Below are 26738 nucleotides of genomic sequence, written 5' to 3' on the forward strand. Positions count from 1 at the left end.
TAACTGTCAATCTGTGTTTTTGCAGTCGGATAGCCCAAAAGTTAATTATGATATAGTTTTTTTTTTAGTTTTTAAAAAAAAAAATGTACATAATTTTACGAAAATATTAAAAAAATATGTCTTTTATTTTTTAAGATCGGATCACCACCATGTCAAATCAGGCACCTGTTCTCGAGTGCCAAGATATGTAGACTACAAGACTATGTAGTTTTGGAGCAGAAATTCAAACTCAGTATTTGGATATTTACAATATTAATGAGTTCATAATACCATGTTGTCCTTTAAGGTCAGTGTGTTCATTGAGTTTATTCAGTCATGAAAACAAAGATTTTATTTATTTAGTTCATTTCAGCATTAAAAAACAGTCAAGGATGTGAGGAAAATGTCTTCATCAGAACTACGTAGTGCACCTTTAAAGGACAGTGTCATACTGTTTTACTATGTTTATATTTCTTTTATATATTCTGAGTTGGAATTTCTTCTCCAGAACTACATAGTGACCCTTAGAGACATCATTGTGGAAATTATCCTCACAGTCTGACACAGAATCGACACTGTTGCTGTCATCACAGCTTCAGTTGACTTTGCACCGCTGGACTGCCTCACGTTTAAAGGTAGGTGTCCGCCTGTCGCTCCTCCTCTGGCCTCTGGGCGGCGCGCTTTCCTTCAGCATCTTCTTTGTTTTTCCATCCCTCGCCCGCTACCCGTGCTCTCTATCATACGGCGGCTGGCGATTTTTTAAAACATTTATATGATGGCGGAGGACAGTGAATCCGCGGCCAGTCAGCAGAGCCTGGAGCTAGACGACCAGGACACCTGCGGGATAGACGGAGACAACGAGGAGGAGAATGAGCATATGCAAGGGTGAGGATGGCCTGGCCGGTCCTGTTGGGGAAACGCAGTAACGTTATTTCAGGCTGCCTGTTGTGTATGTGTGCGCTCGGTCGGGAGCAGCTAAGCGCGGTTAGCTAACGTTAGCCGACACAAACACAGACAGGCTGTTCGCTACAAGGCCGACTTTTGAAGCTAATAACCTCAGGGGAAGTGCTTATGTGAAACCTTTATGACGTCGGCATCTTTGTGCTTTCAACCATGTGTGTCCTCGCGTTCAAACGCGCACGCTGAGCTAGCGTCCTGGCTGAATGACATGATGACAGCAGACCGTTAGTTAGCTAACGATAGGTTAGCTAGCTCAGCTGTCAGTCGTTGCTATGGTAGCTAACGTTAGCTAGCTCTTGGGCTGCTCTGTTTGTTTGTGTGTGTCTGTCTGTAAGTGAAATGTGAGTGAAACAAAAGTCAGCCCCTGCTCAATAATGTGCTGTACGTCTATGTTCGTATCTATCAAGGAGTCCAGGGGGGGATTTGGGGGCCAAGAGGAAGAAGAAGAAGCAGAAGAGGAAGAAAGAGAAGCCAAGCTCGGGGGGAGCCAAGTCCGACTCTGCCTCCGACTCTCAGGAGATCAAGGTGCAGTGATGATGGTGACCCAGTGAAATGTGCAAGCAAAACCCAAACTGTAACCCAGTAACCTAGTTGAGTCACTCGCCAGGCTGCTGGTAGTCATGGTACTAGGAGTAGGTACAGGATCGTCCCTTGGCACACACGACACAACCCCAAAAAATACGTGTTTGTTTACCATTAGGGGCGATATACCTTGACCCAGGCTCATAATAACCCTTGAAGTTACCCTAATTATTCTAGTTACCTATTTAAAGCAATCTGGAAAGACTGAGCCAATTTTCGCGGACAGTACTTTCCCACATTTTTGCCCATGTGCATATCATCATCTGGTTATGGAAAACAATACAAGTAGAGACTGATCAATACATTGGTCGACCAGTATCATCTGCCTATCTTGTGTGATATAAGGAGCTTTACTGTTTAGGTGCACTGATGTCATTTTAGACAGTAATTGTTGAACTGCAAGATATGCTGGATCAGTTATATATCATTGTCACAAGTTTTTGTTTATCACAATTGATGAATCGTTGCAAAAAATATGTGTGTGTATATCTGCCAATATCAAAAGTATTTACCCCCTTATTTCGGTATCAGCATCAGCCCCAAAATTCAAGTGCCAGTGGGGCTCTAAAGACAAGCTGATATGTCAGAGAAGTATGAAGAAGACTGTCTGCTACCTGGAGCACTTTGACACACCTTATATATACCTTATCCAGTTCTTTGATCACCATCTGCTGTGTGGGGGCAGGTGCTTGCTCATCTTGAGTTATGTGAGTAGTTAGTCATATCGTGATCTGCGTGCTGGATTTAAAGTGCAAGTCTGACAGCAGTGCAGATGAAGAATTAAAATCAGTGCTCCTGTCTTTAATTTCTGCTGATAAGATGAAAGCAAAGAAAGCAGGATTTGGAAATGACAGGGAGTGGCTCAGAGATTGCAAAATAACCAAAGACCCATCTGGATCAGCAAAGCATGCTGCAGAAATCTTGACACCAAGCCACCAGGGACAAATCGCACAAAATTGAAGTGTCCTTTGTAGAATTACAGATTGCGCTGACTGAGGCAGCGAGAGACAAAAATGCTGGAAACCTGCACCATCACATCTTTCCAGGAGTACTTTAAATGCAAAAAAACCACAACAGAGGCTTGAACTGCTGTGTAAAAAATGTTTTGTTAGCTGTGATGGTCCAGTATTTATCAATTATAAATAGTCTGGTGTGAACAGTCAATTACAGGTTGAACTTTTGTTCAACATCCCCTGAGAGAACTTTTTATTTGAAGGGGGTATAAATCGCACACATGCCCTCCGTTGTGTCTTTTTAGCTACATTTAAATCATGCCGGAAATTCTGAACTGGTATCAAAATGTGATCTGTATCCGTAGGCACTATCCAGATAAGGTAAAATGAATCTGAATGCAAAGTGGGAATGCGTCATGACCAGAATGTGATCTGATCTGCCTGATCACATCTGGAAGTAGTCGGGCCTGCATTGTGTTCAGATCTTACGTGGGTGTAAATGCAATACGCACAAGGTGCTGGCATCTACACAACGTAACATTGATGCAATTATTTGATGTAAGCTGACGCAAATTATAGGTTGTGGTTCAAATTTAGGCTAAAACAAAAACATGCCTCTCATTACTGATTATATGTCTTTTCTGTGCCATAAGTGCGCCAAAAGACATGTTATTCAACAGACTCTGTGAAAACTGAAAGCAATACACGTGGGAAATAATTGATATACTGTAAGAAAGAACTGTTTGCCTATAGGTGTGTATTGTACTCTTCTGTGCAGCTGATCTGCTATTAAAAGGCGTTGGAGAGTGTCCTTGTCGCCAGACGAACGGAGACATTATTCTTTATACAAAGAGAAGAATAAATTAATAATTGATTAAGAATTTTTCGTACACAGGGTTTAACAAAGTTTGTTAAGTTTATCATAACTCAACAACTCACACAACTTTGTGATATTTTGGGGTGTGGGGTTTTTTTGCGGCCACCTCTTATCACCAGAGGACAGATATCTGATCTCGATGAGGATAACAAGAATGCAGCAAAAATACACTTTTTTACATCCCATTTTAATACTGGGTGTAAATGGGCTATCTGTCTTTGGCCAGATGTTATATACAGACTACTGTTAGATGTGTCATGTCAAACATTCAGGGAAAGTTTCATTAATGTGTTGTTCATACTTAAGGCTCATTTGCTTCTCTGAATGTAGAACCCTGGCTTGCCCATTCAGAAGCTGCAGGACATCCAAAGAGCCATGGAGCTGCTGTCCTGCCAGGGTCCAGCAAAGAGCATCGATGAGGCAGCCAAGCACAAGTACCAGTTCTGGGACACCCAGCCCGTGCCGAAGCTAAGTAAGTGCCTACTTCACTGAGAGTGAGCAAGAGCATTGTTTGTATTTATAGCAAATCTGTTTCAGTTATGTTGCAAAATAATCCATGTCATGTTTGAATAATGCTTATTTATCATTTAGGACAATCCTGCATTTAGTAGCTCAGAAGCTCTAAACGATTGAGTGATGATTAATCATTAGCTTTGGTTTTAAAATTACACCCCTAACTCAAACAGTATTACCTCAGCTGGCAGCAGAAACTCCATCATCATATCTCTTGATCAATGTTTGTGTGCATCAGTGCCATCTACTGGGTTTTTTCATCACAGTCAGTGCTGCTCAGAGCCAAGTGTCCCAAAAACATGTCAGCTGTGAAGTTCAGTGGGGGTCCAGGCGTGCTTAGTGGCATTTGATTAAGCTGTTTCCATGACAACTATTGGCCAAAATCAGGTCTGGGCAGGAGGGCTAGTGCCATGTGCCTGCCTGGTCAACACGGGACCAACATACCAACAGATTAGTGTAACTCTGAGAAGTGTTGTGGTTTTATTGGTTAAAGAAAATACACTTTGGTTTGGTGATGTTTCAGGATCACTGTCACCTGAGCAGAATGAAATAACAGGAAATTAAAGATCCTCTGGAAATGTGGTGATTTGGGAAATAGTTTTGAGTCTTTGATAAGAGCTGTGCTATTTTTGCAGACGAGGTGGTGACGAGTCACGGGCCGATTGAAGCAGACAAAGAAAACATTAGACAGGAGCCATATTCCTTACCTCAAGGCTTTATGTGGGACACTCTGGATCTCAGCAACGCAGATGTAGTAAGTCTCCAACACTTGCACAATAAATTCATCAGGGCTGCAGCTAACGATTATTTTCACAATCAGTTAATCTGCTGATAAGTTGTTGTTTTCACATCCAGAAACAGTGACACATGCCTACTAACACAAACACACTACAATATTTAATCTGATGAATAGTTTTCTAAGACCAAGTGGGAAATCCTGACATATCTTTGCCATTTTGGCTGAAAATTGGCATTAATAGTTGCCAATTAATTTTTCTTTGACTAATCACTGTGGCTCCAAAGTACAATTTGTAGAGACGATACATGGAATAAATGTTTTGCTGTCTCTTTTTCAGCTAAAGGAGTTGTACACATTGTTAAATGAGAACTATGTTGAAGACGACGACAACATGTTCAGATTTGATTATTCACCAAACTTTCTCAAATGGTAAGCATTCGGTTCTGAATTCTCTAATGATGATTACTTTGCTCACCAAATTTGTATATGCAGTATTGAACTGTCTACTCTCCCTCTCAGGGCTCTGCGTCCACCTGGCTGGTTACCACAGTGGCATTGTGGAGTGAGAGTGTCCTCAAATAAGAAGCTTGTTGGCTTCATCAGTGCCATCCCTGCAGATATACGCATCTATGACACGTAAGCACCAATAATTGATCATATGCACTTTGTGCAGAGTAGTTATGATTAAATAGAAACCCTTTTACTCTAATGCACAAGTCATCTTCTTTCCCTCTGCTGCTCCAGACTGAAGAGGATGGTTGAAATCAACTTCCTGTGTGTCCATAAGAAGCTGCGTTCAAAGCGCGTTGCCCCAGTGCTCATCAGAGAGATCACACGGAGGGTGAACTTAGAAGGAATATTTCAGGCAGTATACACAGCAGGAGTGGTACTACCGAAACCTGTGTCCACATGCAGGTATGCTGTGCAGTATCACATGAAACACATTAGACATGGTGTTAAAAAGGCATTTAACTCTTTTCCTCTGTTGCTATTGTCGTCTGCTTCAGGTATTGGCATCGCTCTCTGAATCCCAGAAAGCTTGTTGAAGTTAAATTCTCCCACCTGAGCAGAAACATGACCTTGCAACGAACCATGAAACTCTACAGACTACCAGATGTAAACACTCACGCCTGTCAGTCTTAAGTCTCTTTACAACTCTTTTTAAATGCAGGGATTTCAATCGACTTTTTCTCTTGCTCTCTGAAACACACATAGAGCACCAAGACTCCGGGTCTCCGGCCGATGGAGAGGCGTGACATCCGCCAGGTCACCGAGCTGCTACAGAAATACCTGAAACGTTTCCAACTTGCACCGTCGATGGGAGAAGAGGAGGTGGCTCACTGGTTCTTCCCACAGGACAACATAATAGACACATATGTAGTAGAGGTATCTGGAATTAGTTTCTGTCTCATGTTACTGACAGCCTGTCTGTTGGTTCTTCTGTGTAAAGCGTTGTCATGTCTCCTCTCTTCTCAGGGTGCCGGTGGTGTGTTGACAGATTTCGCTAGTTTCTACACTCTGCCCTCGACCGTGATGCACCACCCTCTCCATAGGAGCCTGAAGGCTGCTTACTCTTTTTACAACGTTCATACACAAACCCCACTACTGGACTTAATGAATGATGCACTGATCCTGGCCAAAATGGTAATGTCACCCTCACACGCCAACTGTCCTATGATACTGAAACACAAACCAAACCTGCCATTGATTGTTTTGCTGCTGTGTAATTCATGATTCGTTCATTTAATTTTCTACTTCTTCCTCTGTGTGTTTAACAGAAAGGTTTTGATGTTTTCAATGCCTTGGATCTAATGGAGAATAAGGTGTTCCTGGAAAAGCTCAAGTTTGGCATAGGAGATGGAAATCTGCAGTATTACCTCTACAACTGGAAGTGTCCCCCAATGGACCCTGATAAGGTGAGCAAGGTGATTTGTCCAACTATCGTTTCGCTTTAATAAGCATCCTTAAACGTCTGGTGTTAAGATCTAATAATGAGATGTGAAGTAGGTCCTTGTTCTATTTTGTAGAAGTTATTTGTAGTGAAAGTCTCTGCTGCCTGTTCTGCCATAGCTTCTGCAAGTTGCACAATCATAAGGAATCTTAGTCAGCGGGACTCACAAAGGCTCAGTTGTGAGAAACCATGCTTTGATGAAAAAAGTAGACTATTTTAGGTCTATTGATGTAGGGAGCAGTGGATATTTATAGTATTGGTCATTTTCATTTGGGTGACACCACTTATTTGTAAGAGCTTCATTAAATGTGTGTACTAAATCCTTCTTAAGTTCTTTATAACTATGAGCTAGTTTCAAACGGCTGATCAGGTTGCACCAGCATGACCTTAAAGAATAACATTTTTAGTAAGCCAAATGTCATATTACACATAACAGCCAAGTTTTATTAGACGTAGGTATGACTTTGTTTTATTTATGCTTTTATGGAAATATCTGTTTGTCAGGAGTGTCTGGAAAATATCTGAGTTTATCTAACCTACAGTATATGTTACTTTCAGGTACAATTAAGTTTTTTGGTTAAATGTAATTTCAAGTCTTTCCAATTTACAACATTAATAAGCAACAATTTGATGAAGTGTCGACAATTTTTTTTTTTTTCAGTTAAAACTAAAATTGTGATGTAAAAATTATCAATGCTGATAATTGTGAGTCGTATCGCAATTGAAATATCTGTAGAAATAATCGCAATATGAATGTTTGAATGTTTGTGTTCTTTTTGCCCAAATTCCTCTAACAACAGGTTACCCTCACTTTTCCAGGTTGGCCTCGTCCTTCAGTAGCGGCTCTTATCACGGCTGCTACACAAACACTGATCCAAAGGTCGTCAGCGACCTCAGGCTTTTCCTTACCTGGACATACAGGTAGCCCCTGCTAGACAATGAGAACTACAACCGTTAAACCAACCTGGAGACTGGGAGGCGGTTCATCCGTCATCAAGAACATTCTCAGTTCACCTGGGGGTGAAAACTCTTAAATCATCAACATCCTGAATGTGAAGTCATACTATGCCTGAGATACTCATACAGTTCAATGCTCCTGACATGCACACTCACATTTAAAACAGTCTGACATACAAGAGGATGCCTTGACATTGTGAATTTCGTTTAGTTCTTATGCCTCAGCAGACACCTTGTTACAAGGGACTGGCATGGCATTTAATTTGCTGACATTGAACTCTGTAAATGATAATCAACAACAAAACAGAACTATCAGTTATTCTGTCCCTACTGCAAAGGCTCACCTGCAGTACGAGGGTCTTCAAGGCAGTTGAAGAGTTTTTAACCCTGTCCCGTCTCATATCATCGTGGTCAGTAGTTTCTCTGCTGGCTGTTTCAGCAAGTGGGATATGTTTGTCTTCAGGCCTTTCTGCCAGAAAGCCGTAAGGATGGGAACTGATAAGAATATATTGATACAAATGCCATGTCGAGCTGGCTGTAAGAATATTCTATCAACTAAAAGGATAAAATGAGAGAATGTTTGTACAGAATTTGCAGAAAAAATTTGCCCAAGCCTTCCTGCCTGGCGCTGTTATTATAACTGGATGGGTGATGCTCAGTAGGGGAGCAGTGGCACTCTGCGTGTCAGTCCTTTAATTTAGGTGCATGCTGTGTTGAGAGATGATTCAGCATATCGCTGGTGTTTCCATTCATCCTTGAAACTATCATTTTACAGACAATACAGCTAAAACTGTCGTCATCTTGCTCTGTGAAATGAAGCCACGCTTTGGATCGTTTCTTCCTCTCTGCCATGACTCCTTCTTGTTGCAAGTTTCCATCAATGTAGATGCATGAGTTTGACGTTGTGTTACAATGTGCAACTGTAGAAAAACATGCTATGCTGTCATCAATAAAAAGGCATTGATGAACTCTGAGGCAGGCAATTTCAATGGATGGGACAAATTTGAATCTGTTCCAAGTTCTAGTTGAGAACCGGCTCCAGATCAATTCCCATCTCTTTTAGGATGTCAGGTGATGTGGTAAAAAGAAAGACAAAGTCCTCGAATGGAGGAGGTTGTGGTCGAGAAAAGATTCAAACACAGGACTTCAACCCAGAAGACTGCTGTAGGTGTTCGTTATGAAACCAAAAGTCCGGACTGACTCAGTATTTTAAACCAAACCATGATCTTTCTCTAAACCTAGCCGAGGTGTTTTGGTGCATGAACCCAACCGAACTGCAACCGTTGTTCACAACGATGACTGCGTGTTAGAAAGGCTTTCTGGCAGAAAGCTCTGAAGGCAAACTTCTCCCATCTGTGCTGTTTTTGGGCCTCAGTAGAATTAGAAATGCTGAGAACGTGTTTCTGTGATATCTGGCGTATAAAGGAAGAAACTTTTCCCTGAAGCATTCTGGAGAAAAATATCATCTTGGCACGCATACACACAGAAACCCAAACACTGACTAATAACAACACACATACACAAAAAAAGGATATCTCCATGGAAGGACTCATCCAACTGGTGCATTTATATAAATGTTTTTTTTTTGTTACAAATATATAGTTACCTGTACATTTAAAGCCAGATCATATTTATTCCTGTAGTGTGAGTTTGGGGTTCGGGAGGGCTGATCCAAAGTATTGTCCTCATAAGTAGTGTAGATGTCAATGAGTTTGTTCAGACAACATGGGTTCAAGTGGTTTCTGATGAAGAATGTATTGCATCAACGAAGCACAATTTTTGAGTTCATAAACAAGCAAATGGGTCCTTTTTTGTTTCTTTTTTAGTTTTTTTCTTAAGGGTCAGATTTCAAAACAGATGGGTTTCGTTACATACTGTACAACCTTGTTTTTTTTACAAAGGATGTGGGCTGTATTTTACGTTATAGGGTTGTTTCTAAGGTCGGTATTTTTGAAAGGACATGTAAACCACATGTAGTGTGTTTGTGTTCACTGATTCGCTCACACAAATGTGTGTAGAAACAAACACAACCTAGAGTTATCTTCGTGCGAATAGTGAGTTGTCCAATTAGATAGACTGTTAAATTAGAGGCCAGAGTAACTGTAGCTGAAACAATTCAAGATGCACAAGCAGGGCAGTGAAAATTACAGCACCAAGGCATAGTAAACAACAAAATACAATTATAGCCTGGGTAGATTTCATTTAGAAAATGTACAAAACAAGTTTTCAAAATAGTCAGTGTTTCTGTTGAGGGTCAGTTTATAAGCGTAAAAATGGCTTACATGCTTGAAAGAGATGTTGAAGATGTTCTCAGTTGCATTTAAAGCAGCCAAGGTCACTTTTATTTTGTTGACTGCCACGCACAGAGAAACTACAACTTATTACTTCCAGTAGCCTGTTACAAAGGAGTGTATAAGATGTAAAGCAGCTGATTGGGCTTATTGGTATAACTCTGGGCTCGTAAACATACGTAACCATCAATACTTTCGCCTGCAGTAGGATGTTAAATGTGTTCTTAATCAAACTGTCAGCTAAATAAAACAAAGAGAATTGAGCACAATGTTCAGAGTGGAAGAATTTAATAGACAAAAGCCTGTATCAGTAACCGCTTCAACTTCAAATTTGAGCTTTCCTGTGTTTCCAGGTCTGCTTTTAATGACTTCTCTGGATTTGTTTTTTTTAATGGTACTGTATTTGTGTGTCTGAAAAATATACTGTGGGTCATTTTTTAGTGTCGTGCAGCTAAACGCGTGAAATTCTTTGAACAGTTCTGATATTTATAATTGTACATTGCAAAATGTCTTAAGACATAATTCCTTTTTCTTTCCAGTATTTCTTGAGAATTTCCCATTAAATACGCAACTTCAAAACGGATGTTCGAGGGTTTTGGGAGTATTTGGCATTTACCTGTGCTCAGCTGAGCAGGATGAGGATCTTTGATGCTGTTGCTGGTGTACTCAAAGGTTAAAAAATGTTGGTCTTCTATGCTCTAAGTTTGTTACTTTATGTTTGATGTTCCTGTTCATGTGGCTCTGCAAACTTAAGAGGTCGAGGCTGCTGCCATTTTTGTTACTCACTTTTCTGTATGTGATGTAATTTTCCTCTCATCCCTTTATATATTAGCAAGAACAGGACAACCAACGGACAGTCAGTGCTTCAGGGTTCGAAGATTTTTTCTTTCCATTGAACGATTGAATGAGTTACATTCACAAAGACGGATGTTCCTGGTATTAATGAGCACTGAAACTTGGTTATTGAGCCAACAGTGTGCCTCGTGGATGTTGTTTGTGTCACAGATGTGTTGCCTGCAGCTGTTGGAATGAACTTTGAGCATGTCAGTTCTGCTGCCGTGATGATTTTAGCGTTGTTACTAGCCACACCCTTTAGTGAGAACTCAACCCGAAGTACCTGCCTTATTTAAAAGATGTTTGTTTTGTTTTTGTCTTTAATTTTTAATTTTTTTTTTTTAAGATTTTTGGGATGGGTTGGGGTGGGTGGGTGTACTTTTGAAATGACATACAGCTTTCTCTAACTGAAGAACAATATTTTTATTCAAATCCATTGTAAGCTGTGAAAAAGCTGAAGAACTTGTACCAGCATCATTTAGACATGACCCCATGCAAATAACAATCTGATTCAACACACACGTCAGCTATACCAGCATGGATATTTGATTGAATAAACTCACTTTAAAAAGGAACATGAGTAATGCACTTCTTTTTGGTACGACAGGGGGGACATTTACTTTATCTTACCGCTTTAACTGACAACTGTTAAATGGACCTGGCCCATGAAATCTTTCAGTTGGTCACAGTAATTTTGTTTCTGTGGATTTCAAATTATACCATATATACCATCTCGAACAGTTTAATTCAGAAATATAATAATACAATTATATTACACTTTGAAAACAAATTTAATTTTAAGGATCACACTAGGCTCTAAGTTAACCAAGTTATTATAAATCATTTAAGCTGCATGTAAGCTTTAATGCCCTCTATGTAGCTGTGCAGGTTTTCCATTTATCTCAGAGCAAACAGATTTATTTGCTTGACAAAAAGCAGCTCATTACAACAAACAACATTTGATTCACATGGTTGTGTTGGAGTGCATTGTTGACTTTAAAGTCAATCATCTGCAAAAAGACAAAAAGATGAGAGGTAATTTTATTCAAAAAATTGCTATAAACACTTCATGACCAAAGATAGTAATTAACTTTTAAAAAAAAAAACAGATTGGTGAAGATGCCATTTGACTAATCAATTAATTATAAGTTCTGGTTCACTGTAATGAAGACTCGGTTCTTTGAACACTGATGACTCCCCATTCACCTGTTCACCTGGTTGGGCTAAAAAAAAAAAAAAAAAAAAAAAGGGTAGATCCCACCTCTGAGTTTTGTTTTGATAAATACTGGCTATTCTAAATTTCAAATGAAACAATGTGGAAATAAATGACCCTGTGTCCCCAACTAAGGCAATAACCAGTGACAAAGGGGTCACAAGAAGAAACATACAAAAACAGGACTGGTCTGTTTAATATCTAAGCAGAGTTTCTGTTTTCTTTGACTGGCTACTACTTAACCTTTTTTTTTTTCCTTGCAGGGTTAGCAATGATTTTTTTCACTTTGAGAGGTTGCAGAGTGCTGGAGGAAGTAGGCTCAGTGACTTCCTCAGATTCAGTCTCAAGCTTCCTTTTCTGAACCTTCTCCTTGCCAAGTTCCTCCTCCACTTCCATCTCAGCGGGGCCTCCAGCTGTTACTCTGGGTGCAGCACCTTGTAGCCATGCAACATTCAGCGAAGGTACTCTGGGTGTTATTGCTTCCACAGTGTCGGTGAACACCTCGTCATCTTTGGAGGCACATTGTCGGAATCCCAGCGCGAGGACGCTTTTAAGCCCCAGCGGCTCCGACACGTTCTGGCTGAGCCGAGGCACCTGGCAGGCTGGGACTCCTCTAGAGGCGCTCAGCGCTATCAGGTGATTCGTCATGTGTGCTGGTTTGATGGACTTGCACACAAGCAAGAGTTTGAGCTCATTCCTCTCCAGAGCTTTGGTGACCTCATTGATGCCAATGGCCAGTTGTCGTCTGGCTGCCACATCTGTCCAGCTGTTTTTGGGAGCATCTTGCACCTGTGCATCCTGGCTCACCAGGGGAACAGGTTCTGATGTTGCAGCAGATTTCTGGTCTTTCTTTTTCCTCCACGGGCGCAACACTTTCACCTCTTTCTTCTCAAGACCTGAGGAAATCAGTTTGTCCTTTAGGGTTTTCAGGATGAAGTGCATGTCTTCTTGGGGAAGTGGGCTCCATTTTATAGTGAATGGTGAAGTGAAGGAGGTTTTGGCTGGAGTATACCTCTTGGCCTCCTTTTTAGCTGCTGGCTTCCCTGCCGTGGCCATACTTCCTCTGAAATTAAGACACGAAAACAAGTAGTAAAATTTGTATAGTAAAGACAAATGTGGAATCCATGCCAGCTTGAGTGCATGCTGTCATTAAAGACAAAGGGGAATACCAAACACTGAAATATTCTTAAATTAATGTGCATTTTTCAAATATTACACTTTCCACTTAACCCTAACCCTTACATTATTCTTACATTATATTCTAAATAAACGCAAAATAGGAGTTTTTGACTCTTGGTCTATTTTTACCTCACTGTGCGTTGTTTTCATTCAGTTATGTTAAAAGAAATCACAGTACAGCGAAGCAAAATACCACCAGAGAGCACTGATAAATTCACCTTTAAAACTCTAAAATATTCCACACAAAACAAAGAATAATCTGTACTTGTGTAACAGAGATTGAACAGAGAAGCTGAGATGCTGAGAGGTTGACAAGGTAAAGATAAAAGCCAACCTTTATAAAACAGATATGAAGATGATTAATACGTGACAATGGATAAGAAATATTAGACGGAGTAAATACTAAATTGGAGGAAAAAGGCTGAACTATACACTTTATTTATTTTATTTTTTTTGTTACTAACCAAATTCAAGAGATCCTTACCAAAAGTCTGAGTGTGCAGATGTTTGAACAGCTACAAATACTTATATCAATATCAGTCCTCAAAATTAAGTGATCAGGCGGTTCACAATAACAAGGTTTGAGCGTAATCATAATAATAACAATAATAATTATTATTATCATTGTTATTATTATATTCATTATGACTCGCCTGATAACTTGATTTTTGAGGACTGATATTGATATAAGTATTTGTACTAGAAGTAAAATTAAAAAAACATTATCACGTCCCACTTTCAGCAAAGTTTAATCATAATGTCTCTGTAGGTGAAAATAAACGTGAAGTGAACGAAGTTTTACTGGTTCAGCTGCAGTAAAAACACATCAGTTCTGCTAACCACTTAAACATCATGACAGTAAACAACATACCTGACCAAAAATAGTGACATTAAGTTACTTTACCTGATTTGTTTTATACAGCAGAAGCTTTAAAATTGGTGTTGAAGTTACATCTTCAGCACGGGTGGCCATAAGGGCGTCGCCATCTTGTTTGAATTGAAATAACTTTATTTAAAAAAAAAAAAAAAAAATAGTACAACAGCAGCGCCGACCAGCGTTCAGTGAGTATGAAATTCAATGTGGGTGTGTGGCAGAAATAACGGAGTCACTCGACACATGTCACGTGTTAATAAAACGATTTATTGGACTTGATTAAATTCGAGATAACGTCTTTACACGTCAGCGTTTTGATGAAGCAGTGGAGGAACTAGCCTGTTGAGCTAGCTTACAGCACCGTTAGCCATGGCAACGCTACTGATAGCCCAAAAAGTACTCTTGCAAAAAGTAGTTTCAAGCGCTGTAGACCTATTCGTGTTTTTTTCTAAAAGTAAAAGTAAATCACATGATATTAATAGTAGCATGTTCTATGAGTAAAATTTGTTCATGGCATTATAGGCTACTTTATTGCTATGTTAGCGACATTAGCTATCCCTGGGGAGGTAGGCTAACGTTGGCTTTTTACTGTAATCACTGGGTGATGTTTTGCTTATTTCAACTGCTGTTGGGTAGTTTATAACAATTAGTATGATATTTAAGGATCGAAGATTAACATTTGTCCATGTATAAACGCATATTTAAAGTAACTACAGCTCTAATAAAGAGTGCAGGAATAAGTAGTAAGAGAGTAGCATACAATTGAAATATACAAATTAAGTATTCTCTCGCTCTCTCCCTGTGTGTGTGTGTGTGTGTGTGTGTGCGCGCGCGCGCATGCATGCATGTGTGTGAGAGTGTGAGATGATGACAGGCAGCCAATCAGCTCCCTGCTCCCTCCTCTGCAGGGCACTCCTTGCACGGCAGTATTGCATTGATCAGCTGTGCCGCAATTACAGCTGCGAAAATCCGCCAAACAGACAAGAGATATTACATTTATCTGAACTACGGGGCTCAATCTGCGAATATGTCTCAAAAGGTAACTATTAACTGCTTTGTTGGCTTTTCATTCAGCTGTGTAACGGGGATGTGTGTGGGGATCGCCATGAAATGAAAAGGGGTCAACGGTTGGGTGCTCACGCCATCTACTGTATGCTTGTCATCCATCTTTGACAGTGTGTGGTCGGCGAATGTGTGAAAAGCGAGTCTTAGCATATTTATCCCCGGACCCTCTTGTCTTTACGACGCTGCAGTCACAGCTGACTTGCAAGCAGATTGCTTAGATAGAGAAAAAAAAAAGAGAAATATTATCACACATGGTTATGAAAAACAGGATCTAGAGGATAAAACATATTGTATTGGCACCATTAATACAAATTTTGATAAATTGTTGCGATTTAGATCATTTGGATTCTGTTTTAAATGGTTTCAGGCACGTTTTCAAGTTTCTGTGTTTTCAAGTTTTTGGTCCATATAAAAGGGTCTCTGATGGCCTATAATTATCTGCTCTGTCCCAGATCCTTTTTGTAAAGTAGATTATTCAAGAGGCCCACAAGCAGTAGAGCCTGGAATAAAAGCTCATTGTTTCTCCCCAACAATGGGTTTCCCGGGCTGTGCGCCATGACTTGAATACTACGCTCAGCTTCCTTATTCAGCGCTGTCTGTAACTGAGTAATATGCACATTATCATGTTCTTTGATTATTTTACACTCCCGTTGCACCTGATATCTTATCCTAACTCATCGGTCGGACTTGGCAACAGACAAAAAACTACCTATTATTGCTTACCTTGTGCAACGTAATAGCTATGTTATGAATAGTTAAATACGACAAGTAAAGAGTGACTTAACAGTTTCTTTTTCCATCTATTATCCTGCAGGCAGAGTTTGAGAAGATTGCAGAGGATGTGAAGAACGTGAAGACGAAGCCTTCAGACCAGGAGCTGCTGGACCTGTATGGCCTTTATAAGCAGGCACTCGTAGGAGACATTAACACTGGTATGACTTGCTGCAGAAAAACAGAATAATTTCCATGCCATGTTCCAATAAGTCTGAGCATTCCTTAATCTCTGTGTGCTGTTGCAATTGCAGATAGACCAGGAATGTTGGACATGAAAGGAAAAGCCAAATGGGACGCCTGGAACTCCCGTAAAGGTAACAAGATAAGAATGCTTGCAGGTGTAAAATAGAACGACAGGGCTTGTTATTTCAATTAACTGAATCATTTAAGATGTCAGCCGTCTTACATATAGCAGTAAGAGTTTGAGAAACAAGAGTCAACAGCCATGCTAGTGGCTCTGTGAGGCTGTTCTTGAACACAGCTTAAGCTAAATGCTAACATGCTCACAATTACACTGTTTAAAGGTCCCATAATGTAAAAAGTGAGATATCCATGTAATTTGATTATAGTAGGCTTAGGTGCTCTATGAATACTGTGCAAGTATTGCTCCATGCTCAATCCACACCAACTCTCTGAGGTTGTGATGTCAAAACTATACAATCACCACCTTCAACACAGTCTTGATTGGAGAACCCTGGCAGAGTTGATGCTGAAACATAGTTGGGTGGTGCCTGCTCAGGCCTGTGAACGCTGACCAATCAAAGCTATCTGGGCTTCAGGAAAGGGGTCTTAATGAGACAGATGCTAAAACAGAGCATTCAGACAGGGTGAACAGGTTTTTGTTTTTTTTAACTCCATGAATTAAGTATGATATGGGACCTTTAGCATATGATTGTTAAGCAGGTATGATGTTTGTATCATTTGTCAATATATTAGTTTAGTGTGTAAGCTAACATTTGCTAAATTGCTCCAAACGCAAACTACAGCCGAAGATGATGAGATTGTTGTAGGAGAACGCACCATTAATGTCTGTGCAAAATTCAATGGAAGTCAAAGTAGTTGTTGTAGAGATATTAAAGTCTTGACCAAGGGGGTTTACTGAGCAGCTGACCTTGGCTACAAAAAAATTAACATGTTGAGATTTTGTCTTTTTAATCCAAATACTTTCTATTTATTTCAGGAATGTCCAACGATGACGCCATGTCAGCCTATATTACACTCGGAAAGGAAGTGATCAGCAAATATGGCATGTAATGCTTGCAATAACTCAAGATGCTGAAATTAATGCAAAAAAGACAACAGTTAACTAACTCAATTACTAAAATCATGCTGCTGTCAACATATTGTAACAAATAGCCTTCTGCTTTCAGAGGCCATATTAATGAAGGATAATGCAATCACATTTTTTTGTGATTTCTTTCCTTTTTTACATAGATTATTTCTATTGATTTATAGAATTGAACAATTTCTATGCACCCTTGAAGATTAAAATATAAAATTTGCTAGTTGCTATTTTTAGCTAATTTGTGTAGTTAATTGTTTAATGCACATGTATACAGCACTATACTGTACTCTGTACACTTTGATATGTACTGTAGCTTGACTCCTAATCAAAACAGGAAAAACTAAATGCTCTAAAATGTGAACTGACTGCACACATTTTTAAAAATAAAACCTCTTTCTGAACTGTTTTAGTTTTTTGTTGTTACCTCATCTGCATTTATTGGTATAAAAGAGGTGGGCAAAATAACACAAACACCTCTTTACAATGCGATATGGATCAACACCACCATGCTGGAGTCTCCAGAACAGTTCAAACAGAAACTGAACATTACAAGATTTATTAAGTTATATTGTAGGCCTTGTTTTTTTAGTCAGGAGTACCTAAGATACTGTCAACTCAGTATATTTTAGCTCAAAATGTTCGTATTGTCCCTCATCATCACTTACACTGGAAGCATGTTTGCAAGGGATTCCTGAAAGGATGAACAAATTCTTCTCAGTAGCTGCAAAGCTAAAAGTGCTACTGTGCACGCCATCTGAAGTGGGTACACGAGATCGATTTAATGTAAAGGGTGTAATAACATCTTATCAAATAAATTTGGGATCTCACGCATTCCAGAGAGTTAAATTATGTCAGATTATAAAATGGAACCATTTTATAATTAAAACTAATTTTTTAAGGGTTTTTAGAACAAGTCCCCGTCTACTTCAGCTGTTAAAGAGAATGCTGCAACACTGTCTTGCAGTGAAGGTCCAGAAATGTTTTGTGGACTACAAAACCTCAGCTGAAGTTTCCATCGGCATCAGTAGACTATGACTGTACTTTCATTTATGGTTGAACTTGTCTTTAAAAGGCCAGTATTTTACAGGAGGAATAATAACACACAGGTATATGACTGTTGTTTGAAGACAGACTAGAACTAAATTTGAACCTTCTGCTTAAGGCTATAAAGTCTATTTGCAAGAATTGTTTGGCTTTGCTGCAGAGAAAGGTTCGCCGTGTCACTGACCTGTGGATCTATTTGTCTAGCTTACTACTTTTTTTTTCTTTTTTTTACCATTTTAAAAATCCTCTCTCTGTGCCGGGATCAAATAAAAAGACCTGTTTCAAATTTCATAGACTCTATTCTGGTCCACAGCCTCTAAGTTAATGCAGCCCCTCACCTCTCTGCAGCACACACAGTCGGTATCAATGCCTCATTATTTCACTGATAGAAATGTAGGTCAAGTGCGACGCGCATGCGCAGTGATGTGTTCCGGGCTGGCACAGTCGTCCAGTGGGGTAAAGGTCCGCTGCGGACAAAACAACCCTGAAGCCTCCCCAACGTCCAGCCGGCTGCAAGACCCAAGATACTTCTGCTGTGTGTGTGTGTGTATGCATTAATCTAACGTGTCCCGGAGAAGGTGAGCCGACAGAAGCACCGTGTTTGAAAGCTAGGAAGTGTTTAATTCAAGTTTCTCCCAACTTTCAGTGTTGTTGTCATACCGTTAGCTTGTAACCGGAGGAGAGAGAAGCTAATGGACTGTAACATAAACAGCTTTGTGTCGGCTAATCATCTATATATCTTACTGCTACATGTTGAGTTTAAAGTCTTATTCATCAGAGTGCTGTTAACAAACAGGTTATTAGTCTGAAATTCCATGAAAATGGACGCTGAAGTACGATTTATCGAGTCGTCGTAAAAGAAGTTTATGGATTTAAATAGCTTTAATAGCATAGAGACATTGTAAAGCTAACCAGCTAGTTAAGCTAATGTTCCATAACAGAAGAGTGGGATGTCAAAACCGCAAGAAAAACACATATTTTGATGGTATATCCCCAAATACTACTCACAATGTGATCTCAGTGAAATTCACAGTTCTTTGTTGAAGCTGCTGTGTTCACCTGCTCATGTGTCTGAAACCTAAGTGGAGTTAGACATGGTTTAGGATTACTATCGTTGTAAGTCATCTAAGTACATTTACAGGGGCAATGACACATTATTAACATTTCTGCAAATGTGCCAGTTTAGTCATCCCTAGATCATTTTCATCTGCAGCCCCTGTGCAGGTGTAATGACAGCTACAATAGACACAAAAAATACATAGAAACAGAACAGCTGTACTGTGTTTATAGCAGAGACAACAGAAGGACAAGGAGAGCAATACATTAAACCTAAAACAAAACATGCCTCAGGATATTTGTAAGTATGGTTGCACACCTTATTGTCGTTTAACCATGATTTTAAATTGAATATAATGGTCAGTGACTGCATACATCAAAGTTCAAGGTTCAGCTTTATTGGCATTACACAATACAGGATTGCACAGTGAGGCGTAATTGCAGCCCCCTCTCATGCTACACACACACAGAAGATGTATATACAGATACTTTGATATTCAAAGTAGAATTCAATAAAATAGTACATGAAAGTGGTGCTAAAGGAAGAAAGAAAACATAAAATTATATGTATTACATATATTTTCATGTAAACTTAAAAAAATGTACAATATTTTTAATACTGATTATTAATTATGCAGTAAACAGAAAATGAATGCACAGCAATTTAGATGACAGGTCATTTTAGTCATTTTCAGCGGGTTCATCTTCTCAATCAGCTTCTGCTTTTCTTTGTGGTATACATTGAGATGAATATCTTTGTTCTGACAACACAACCATTTCACTCTGGAAGGTGGGAAATTATGACAACATTTTCCAACATTTTATTTACCAAACCATTAATCCATTAATCAAGACAGTAATCTTCAGATTAATTTGTGATGAATAAAATTGCCAGTTGCAACTCTAATGGTTATTGTACATGAACATTCAGATCTCACAGGAACTGCTCTCTCATGTCTTGTTTATGGCAGGTGTGTCATGTATGTTTAGTATGAGGGTTTAAAACATATTCAACGTTGACCCATATGTGAAATCTGTATGAAAAAGGCCAAACATTTTCATACAGCACAAACATTGTCTGTTGATGTACACATCAAATCGTGGTACTTTGTAGAGTTTATACAGTAATTATCTCACTGTTCAGAATAAACAGTTGTAAAAAAAGGTCAAGTGGAGGATTTTTCTGAAACATTTGATTTAGTCATAACAGTGATACAAGGCATGTCAGCCTCAGCCTCATTATAGTGTCACATTTATTTGTGTTACAGAAAGAAGAAATGGCGAATCATTTGTCAGAGTCTCTGCCCGAGCGGACCTTCCAGTACCAAAGCAGCCTGCCAGCCCTGCCTGTCCCGACACTAGAAATGAGCCTTTCCAAGTACTTGGATTCAGGTAAGATTGGAGCTTGGTACAACCTGCTCAGTCTCTGAGTTACTCTGTTGCAGGTTTTCTAGATATTTAAATACTTTAAATATGTATCCAAAAATACTATAAATTATTAAGAAAATGAAACGTGGTAAACTAAATTTCTGCACATTTTTGATACAAAACTAAGTTAACAGTGTTTGAAGTGTTAATTAAAATTATCCACCAGCAGTTAACGGTTTACCTCAGCTCTCTTTGGGTTTTTCTGTGTCATGTCCATCAATTCTTCTCCCCAGTACACCTAGCTTAGAGATGTTGTAATTTGTTATATTATTTGATATGTCAAATTCAGACAGTCTCTAGTTCTGTGTATTATAATATTACATATACAAGTGTTTAAGTATGCATTTATGATTGTGTGTTTCAATTGAGCATGTTCACTTGACAGACTGACTAACTTTGTGCTGCCATGTTTTCCATCAGTTCGCCCTTTTGCCTCTGATGAAGAGTTCAAGGCTACATTTGACATTGTGAAGAAGTTTCAACAGGGTGTTGGCAAAGATCTGCACCAGAAACTACAGCAGAGAGCGAGGACAAAGAGAAACTGGGTGCCTGATTGAGCTGAAATGTCTCGTTTTTAGTGTTACAGATGTCTTTTTTACTTTGCTGAATGTTTTGTGTTTTTACTCCCAGCTGGAAGAATGGTGGTTAGACACAGCGTATCTGGAGATCCGCACCCCCTCTCAGCTGAATGTAAACTTTGGAGGCCCAGCGCCCTACCTGGAGCACTGCTGGCCTCCTGCAGAGGGAACTTCTCTTCAGAGGGCCAGTATTATCACATGGCATTCACTACAGTACTGGAACATGATCCGCACGTAAGACTTGTTTACACACAACGCAAACTCTGTGTTTGTGGTGTTTTAAGCTGAGTTTGCTCTTCTTTTTTTACATGAAGTCAAATGTGGATTTTCTGTTCTTTCTCTTCCATGTTTTAGGGAGAGGCTGCCTCCACAGAAAGCTGGAAAAACAGCATTAGATATGGAGCAGTTCAGAATGTTGTTCTGCACCTGCAAAGTACCCGGAGTAAAGAAGGACACCATTCGTAACTACTTCAAAACAGGTAGGTCTAATTCAGCTTTTATCTCTAACCTTCAGACACACCTGTGTGCTCTTTACTCCACTTTCTTAGTTGAGATCAGCGTTGTGTAATGTGTGTGTTGTGCTGTGTCACAGAGTGTGAGGGTCCATGCCCTTCCCATTTGGTAGTGCTTTGTCGTGGACGGGTCTTCACATTTGACGGACTCTGTGATGGCCAAATCCTCACTCCTCCAGAAATACTCAGGTAGTGATTACAAGTACAAACACCACTCTAGGATAAAATCCAAATTATAAACCTAGTACCCAGGAGCAGAGTCTTCTTTCTGATGTTTTGAGGATGTGAATTAACTGCTGCTGACACTGCTTATCCAACTTCTAATAAAACATTGAGGAATTTTATTAAATATTTTTCATTGCACTCATCAGCCCAAAGAGGGCGCTACAGGTAAACGCTGAATTCAGACAGAGGCGACTGCAAAAAACGAAGCAGAACACAAAAAATACTCAGATATTGGGACTATGTCTGTTTGAGAGATTGCATGGCAGTCTGTGTGTGTATATAGTTATGAGTGTGTTTTGGGGAACAATAAGGGGGAGGAGATAGTCTCTAGATAAGAGAAGTAGAATTTTGGAACAAATCAAAAAAATATAATGATACCCTGTAATAGCAGGCTGGATGGAAAACACCCTGCTTTCAACTGGTCTTATTTTGTTTTTGTAATCCTGTACAGGCAGCTGAGCTATGTGAAAGAGCGCTGTGAGAGAGAGCCAGAGGGAGACGGAGTGAGTGCTCTCACCTCGGAGGAGAGGACTCGTTGGGCGAAGGTAGGAGTGCTCAAGCTTTGGAGGACTTGAATAAGATCTACAACAGATTATAGATTATTTATTTTGTGAGCGAGTTCTCATATTTCAGAAAAACATACCTGACGAGCAGTACTTGTTTACTGTCTCTGCAGGCCAGAGAGCATCTAATAAGCATTGATCCGCACAATAAGACCATCCTGGAGACCATCCAGAGCAGTCTGTTCGTCATATCTCTGGATGAAACCAAACCCTACTCCTCTCCAGAGAACTACACCAATGTACGGGCGGCACAAAGTTAAATTATTTATGGCTGCATGACTAACTGTGTTCAATGGCCTCAGTGTCTGATTGTGTGACTCTGCCCCTCTGATCACAGATGACCCTGGAAGCACTTACAGGCAACCCAACCATCCGCTGGGGAGACAAATCGTACAATTCAATCGTCTTCGCAGACGGCACGTTTGGATCCACTTGTGATGTGAGTTTGTGTACGTGTGTGTTTGTGTGTGTCATGCTAGATCTTGGTGTCTTGAAACCTCTCTGTCCAAAAAGCAAAAAACTCTAACATGTAAAACAATGTCCTAAACATGATACATTCAAATTGTTTTGCAGCATGCGCCATATGATGCAATGGTACTGGTGTCCTTTTGTTGGTATTTGGACCAGCAAGTTAAAGCTACAGAAGGCAAATGGAAGGTGAATATTGACTTTTACTTGATTCTTTATGTGAATTTAAATTTTTCTTGATAATGACAGCTCACTTTAAGTGTACATGTCCACTAATGATGCCTTAATGTCTGTACTTTTAGGGCTCAGAAGTAGTCAGACCCGTACCCCCTCCTGAGGAGCAGGTGTTTACTGTGGACGAAAAGGTCCAGAGTGACATCAGCCACGCCAAGCAGCAATACCTGGAGTCGGTGAGCCTATATTCAACAGCAGCCCATGCTAAGAAAAACAGCCTAAATAACTTGTCCGTATGTGATTGTCCACTCTGTCGCTGGTTTTACAGACTCGGGACCTGCAGGTGGTGTGTTACGCCTTCACAGCGTTTGGAAAAACAGCCATCAAACAGAGGAAGCTGCATCCAGACACCTTTATTCAACTAGCCATGCAGTTGGCTTTCTACAGACTGCACAAGAAGTATGGACTCACCAATATGACCATGCAAGAGTGATGTTTGAAAACTAAGAAGGGAATCACCCTGATGTCTCTTCTTACCGCTCTCAGGCCAGGAAGTTGTTATGAGACAGCAATGACACGCAAGTTCTACCACGGCAGGACGGAGACGATGCGACCCTGCACCAAGGAGGCTGTGGACTGGTGTGCAGTTATGATGGACCCCACGTCCAATGTGAGTGTGTGTTTGTCTGGAACCGTGCACTGTGGCAGAATCATTGAAGAGAAGGGAGGTGGAAAAAGTCTTTGAATACTTGAACATTAACATATAAGCATTTTTCTGTCAGGGTGATGCCAAGAGGAAAGCCATGCAGCTGGCCTTCAATAAACACAACAAACTGATGGCTGAAGCCCAGGAAGGAAAAGGTTAGTTCACTTCACTTACAGGTTGTTGCTCTGTATTTCTTGTGTACAAGAAGACTCAGAGTACCTCTTTAGTAACCTCTAGTAAAACCATAAACATAGACAGAGTCAAGAAGAAAAGAAAGTGTAGTAATGAAGTATTAATCAATGTTTATTTGGCTTTTGAAGTTAATGGGTGGAGCACCGGCATGTGTGTCTCTGATCTACTGTATGTGGATTCACGTTCTTTTGTGGCTGCTCAGGCTTCGACAGGCATCTTCTCGGGCTGTATCTTATCGCCAGAGAGGAGGGACTTCCCGCTCCAGAACTCTTCATGGACCCCCTCTATGCAAGGAGGTACAGATTTAACTCGCTCAAATCCATTTGTACCAACATGTGTAACAGAACTTTCTATCAGTGCACAGCCATATTCCACTTTATCTTGTGGGGGGGTGGGGTGTACATATCGGTGTAGTATGCTCAAGGGTGTGTGTGCATGTGTGTGTGTGCGTGTGTCTGTGTGTGTGTCTGTGTGTGTGTGTGTGTGTGTGTGTGTGTGTGTGTATTACATGAATGAGGGTGGCCACTTTGGGTTGCATTTTTACATGTATGAAAGGTGCTATATAAATAAAGTTGATTTGATTTGATTTGATTTAGTGATCATGGCATGAAAAGCACTGTGTACAGATATCATATCTCTGTACAGCTCTCACTGAAACTGAGTTGTGTCTGTGTCTGCAGCGGTGGCGGTGGTAACTTCGTGCTGTCATCCAGTCTGGTGGGCTACACCACAGTTCTGGGGGCCGTGGCTCCCATGGTGCACCATGGTTATGGCTTTTTCTACCGCATCAGAGACGACAGGTGGGCAGAAAAGGACGTGTTTTCATAAGGCTGTTTCTTGTGATAATTATGTTTTTCAATTCAGTTTTCACCTTCACTGGTAAATTAGTTTTATACTTTATACTTTTTCTCCCTCCAGGATTGTTGTTTCCGTCTCAGCGTGGAAGTCTTGCCGTCAGACAGATGCTGCGTCACTGTACAACATCTTCTGTAGCTCCCTGCACGAGATGCTCCACCTGGCCACCACCTCTCAGCTATAAGTGCTCCCACGAACAGACAGGGTCGCTAAAAACAGGCTAATGTCCACGTTTACTTTTTGTCCCTCAGCACGTGTTTGAACATTAACACACACACATTTTACAAACCCTCAGTTACCAGCCGACAGCTAGTGATAGTAATGTTTGTTTTCAGCACAGATCAATGCAAATATAGAGAATCAGTGCCAGTAAGTGATAGCCACTGGTTTTGGCATTATAAAAAATAAGCTCTTCTGTTTCTCGTAGTGCTAAACACACTTAAGTTTTTACTCTAGGTGTAAATATTTGTCCTGATTATCATGATTGTAGTATAAATTTTGATTTTATTTCCAACAGTATTAATCCACATTTGAGCTAAACTCATGCTAAGGCTCCACACCTTTCTTTATGTTTGCCAGAATAAACAGAGACTGTTCGCAGGTGGAGAATGGTAGAAAATAATTTCTGGCAGTTTTGACTGTTTGCCTTAGATTTTTCTTTTATAATAAAAGGTATTCCATTTAAATCCATAAAAACAACTTTGATGTAAGTTACACAAAATTGATTTGTCATGTTTTATGTTTTGATTTCATCCTCCAAACAAAATCTACAGAAATGTAAAAACTTATTGAAGTCCGACAGAAATTAAAATTAATTTTATTAATTTTCCAATTTTCTTCAATAAAGATTTTTTTTTTAAATTAAGTTTAACCAGTTGATGATATATTCTTGGTGTTTGTTTTGACTTGTGGCTAACACGGTCAATAATCACCATAGAGAATAAGTTTAATTTTTGGTTATTATTCCACAAACGCATGCAGTTAAAGGATAGTTCACAATTTGTTATTGTGAAGAAGAAGCACTGTAGATTTTGTCCCCCATCACTTACATGAAGAGGACATCTCTGATCTTGAAGAAATGCATTGCGCAAAACATTTTTCAGTGTTCAAACGGGCGCAGATATTGTTCTAGGATGGACTTGAAAATTGGCGAATCCTTCCTTTAATCAGCTGAGGACCAACACAGTTAGCTAATGCTGTTTGCCCCCAGCGCTCCCTCTGTTTCTCTGTGACTCTTTAGGTTAGTTAACTAGAATAACAGGGTCAAATTTTTAATCAAAATTTGTAATAATTTGTCATCACCATTTCTGGACCTGTGAAACATTTTTTTGTCAAAAGCTGCTGTATCATGATTGTTTATATTTCCATGCTCAAAAATGTGAGAATAATTGAAATGTCTGCCTTTGGAAGACTAAAGCCTGCCTTCCAGTCTACTGAAGTACTGCACATTGTTTTGTTATACTTCAGTACATCAGTGAAACTTGTTTTGTTGATTGTTTCAACTTCCTTGAACCAAATCCCGACTAACATGGTCACTTATGGGCTCTACACACTATGCAGCTTTCCTTTATTTGTTCCGATGTCTCCTCAGTTAATGATGAATGACTGTTCCTGGCTTCGTACTGCTGTAAAACATCACAAGCCTTAAACACTGTGGTTTCTTTATCTGCATTTAAAGCCTTAAACTAACCTGTAATTTGTCTGTGAATGTTGACTGAACTTTGAGAAATGTGAGTAAGATTGTTCTTCCTTTAAATGTTCAAATGAAAAATAGCTCAATATTGTTAAATCTGAATAAAAACATTGAAAGAAATGTATGCAATTTTGGAAATGTAGTCAAGTTTAAATAAACTTAGAAGATTTCCATCTACTTGATTTTTTTGGTTTTGTCCAGTGTAATGAGTTAAATGA

At 39.7% G+C, this 26738-nt stretch overlaps 4 protein-coding genes across 8 annotated transcripts; 3 read left to right on the plus strand and 1 right to left on the minus strand.

Annotated features, from left to right (window-relative positions):
* The first annotated feature begins 595 nt into the window (after window positions 1-595).
* On the plus strand, window positions 596-11211 carry nmt2 (N-myristoyltransferase 2). 5 transcript variants are annotated; one of them, XM_030394326.1, is made up of 12 exons: window positions 596-614; window positions 1347-1464; window positions 3682-3823; window positions 4500-4618; window positions 4941-5032; window positions 5123-5239; window positions 5348-5518; window positions 5611-5719; window positions 5819-5989; window positions 6080-6247; window positions 6382-6528; window positions 7374-11211. In XM_030394326.1, exons 3-12 carry the CDS (start codon window positions 3727-3729, stop codon window positions 7392-7394), a joined length of 1212 nt encoding a protein of 403 aa, XP_030250186.1. In that variant the 5' UTR covers window positions 596-614; window positions 1347-1464; window positions 3682-3726; the 3' UTR covers window positions 7395-11211. The 5 variants fall into 5 exon arrangements, with proteins under 5 accessions (XP_030250186.1, XP_030250181.1, XP_030250182.1 ...); XM_030394324.1 differs by lacking the exon at window positions 596-614 and adding an exon at window positions 657-864; XM_030394325.1 differs by lacking the exon at window positions 596-614 and adding an exon at window positions 658-864 and having other exon boundaries at window positions 6382-6519.
* A 450-nt stretch (window positions 11212-11661) lies between these two features.
* rpp38 (ribonuclease P/MRP 38 subunit) lies at window positions 11662-14027 on the minus strand. The gene is made up of 2 exons (XM_030394327.1): window positions 13933-14027; window positions 11662-12912 (listed from the first exon to the last, which is right to left on the minus strand). The coding sequence occupies exon 2, from the start codon at window positions 12903-12905 to the stop codon at window positions 12084-12086; it is 822 nt and encodes a 273-aa protein (XP_030250187.1). The 5' UTR covers window positions 12906-12912; window positions 13933-14027; the 3' UTR covers window positions 11662-12083.
* A 46-nt stretch (window positions 14028-14073) lies between these two features.
* acbd7 (acyl-CoA binding domain containing 7) lies at window positions 14074-17428 on the plus strand. The gene is made up of 5 exons (XM_030394328.1): window positions 14074-14090; window positions 14777-14941; window positions 15782-15899; window positions 15993-16055; window positions 16922-17428. The coding sequence occupies exons 2-5, from the start codon at window positions 14930-14932 to the stop codon at window positions 16993-16995; spliced, it is 267 nt and encodes an 88-aa protein (XP_030250188.1). The 5' UTR covers window positions 14074-14090; window positions 14777-14929; the 3' UTR covers window positions 16996-17428.
* Window positions 17429-18481: 1053 nt separating this feature from the next.
* Window positions 18482-26697, plus strand: crot (carnitine O-octanoyltransferase). The gene is made up of 17 exons (XM_030394320.1): window positions 18482-18648; window positions 20395-20518; window positions 20975-21099; window positions 21185-21366; window positions 21487-21611; window positions 21725-21833; window positions 22321-22414; window positions 22546-22671; window positions 22770-22871; window positions 23006-23089; window positions 23203-23310; window positions 23403-23533; window positions 23621-23744; window positions 23857-23935; window positions 24175-24268; window positions 24653-24772; window positions 24891-26697. The coding sequence occupies exons 2-17, from the start codon at window positions 20404-20406 to the stop codon at window positions 25009-25011; spliced, it is 1839 nt and encodes a 612-aa protein (XP_030250180.1). The 5' UTR covers window positions 18482-18648; window positions 20395-20403; the 3' UTR covers window positions 25012-26697.
* Window positions 26698-26738: the final 41 nt, after the last annotated feature.

This window comes from Sparus aurata, chromosome 17 (assembly GCF_900880675.1).
Source record: "Sparus aurata chromosome 17, fSpaAur1.1, whole genome shotgun sequence".
In the NCBI taxonomy this organism is placed as follows: domain Eukaryota; kingdom Metazoa; phylum Chordata; class Actinopteri; order Spariformes; family Sparidae; genus Sparus; species Sparus aurata.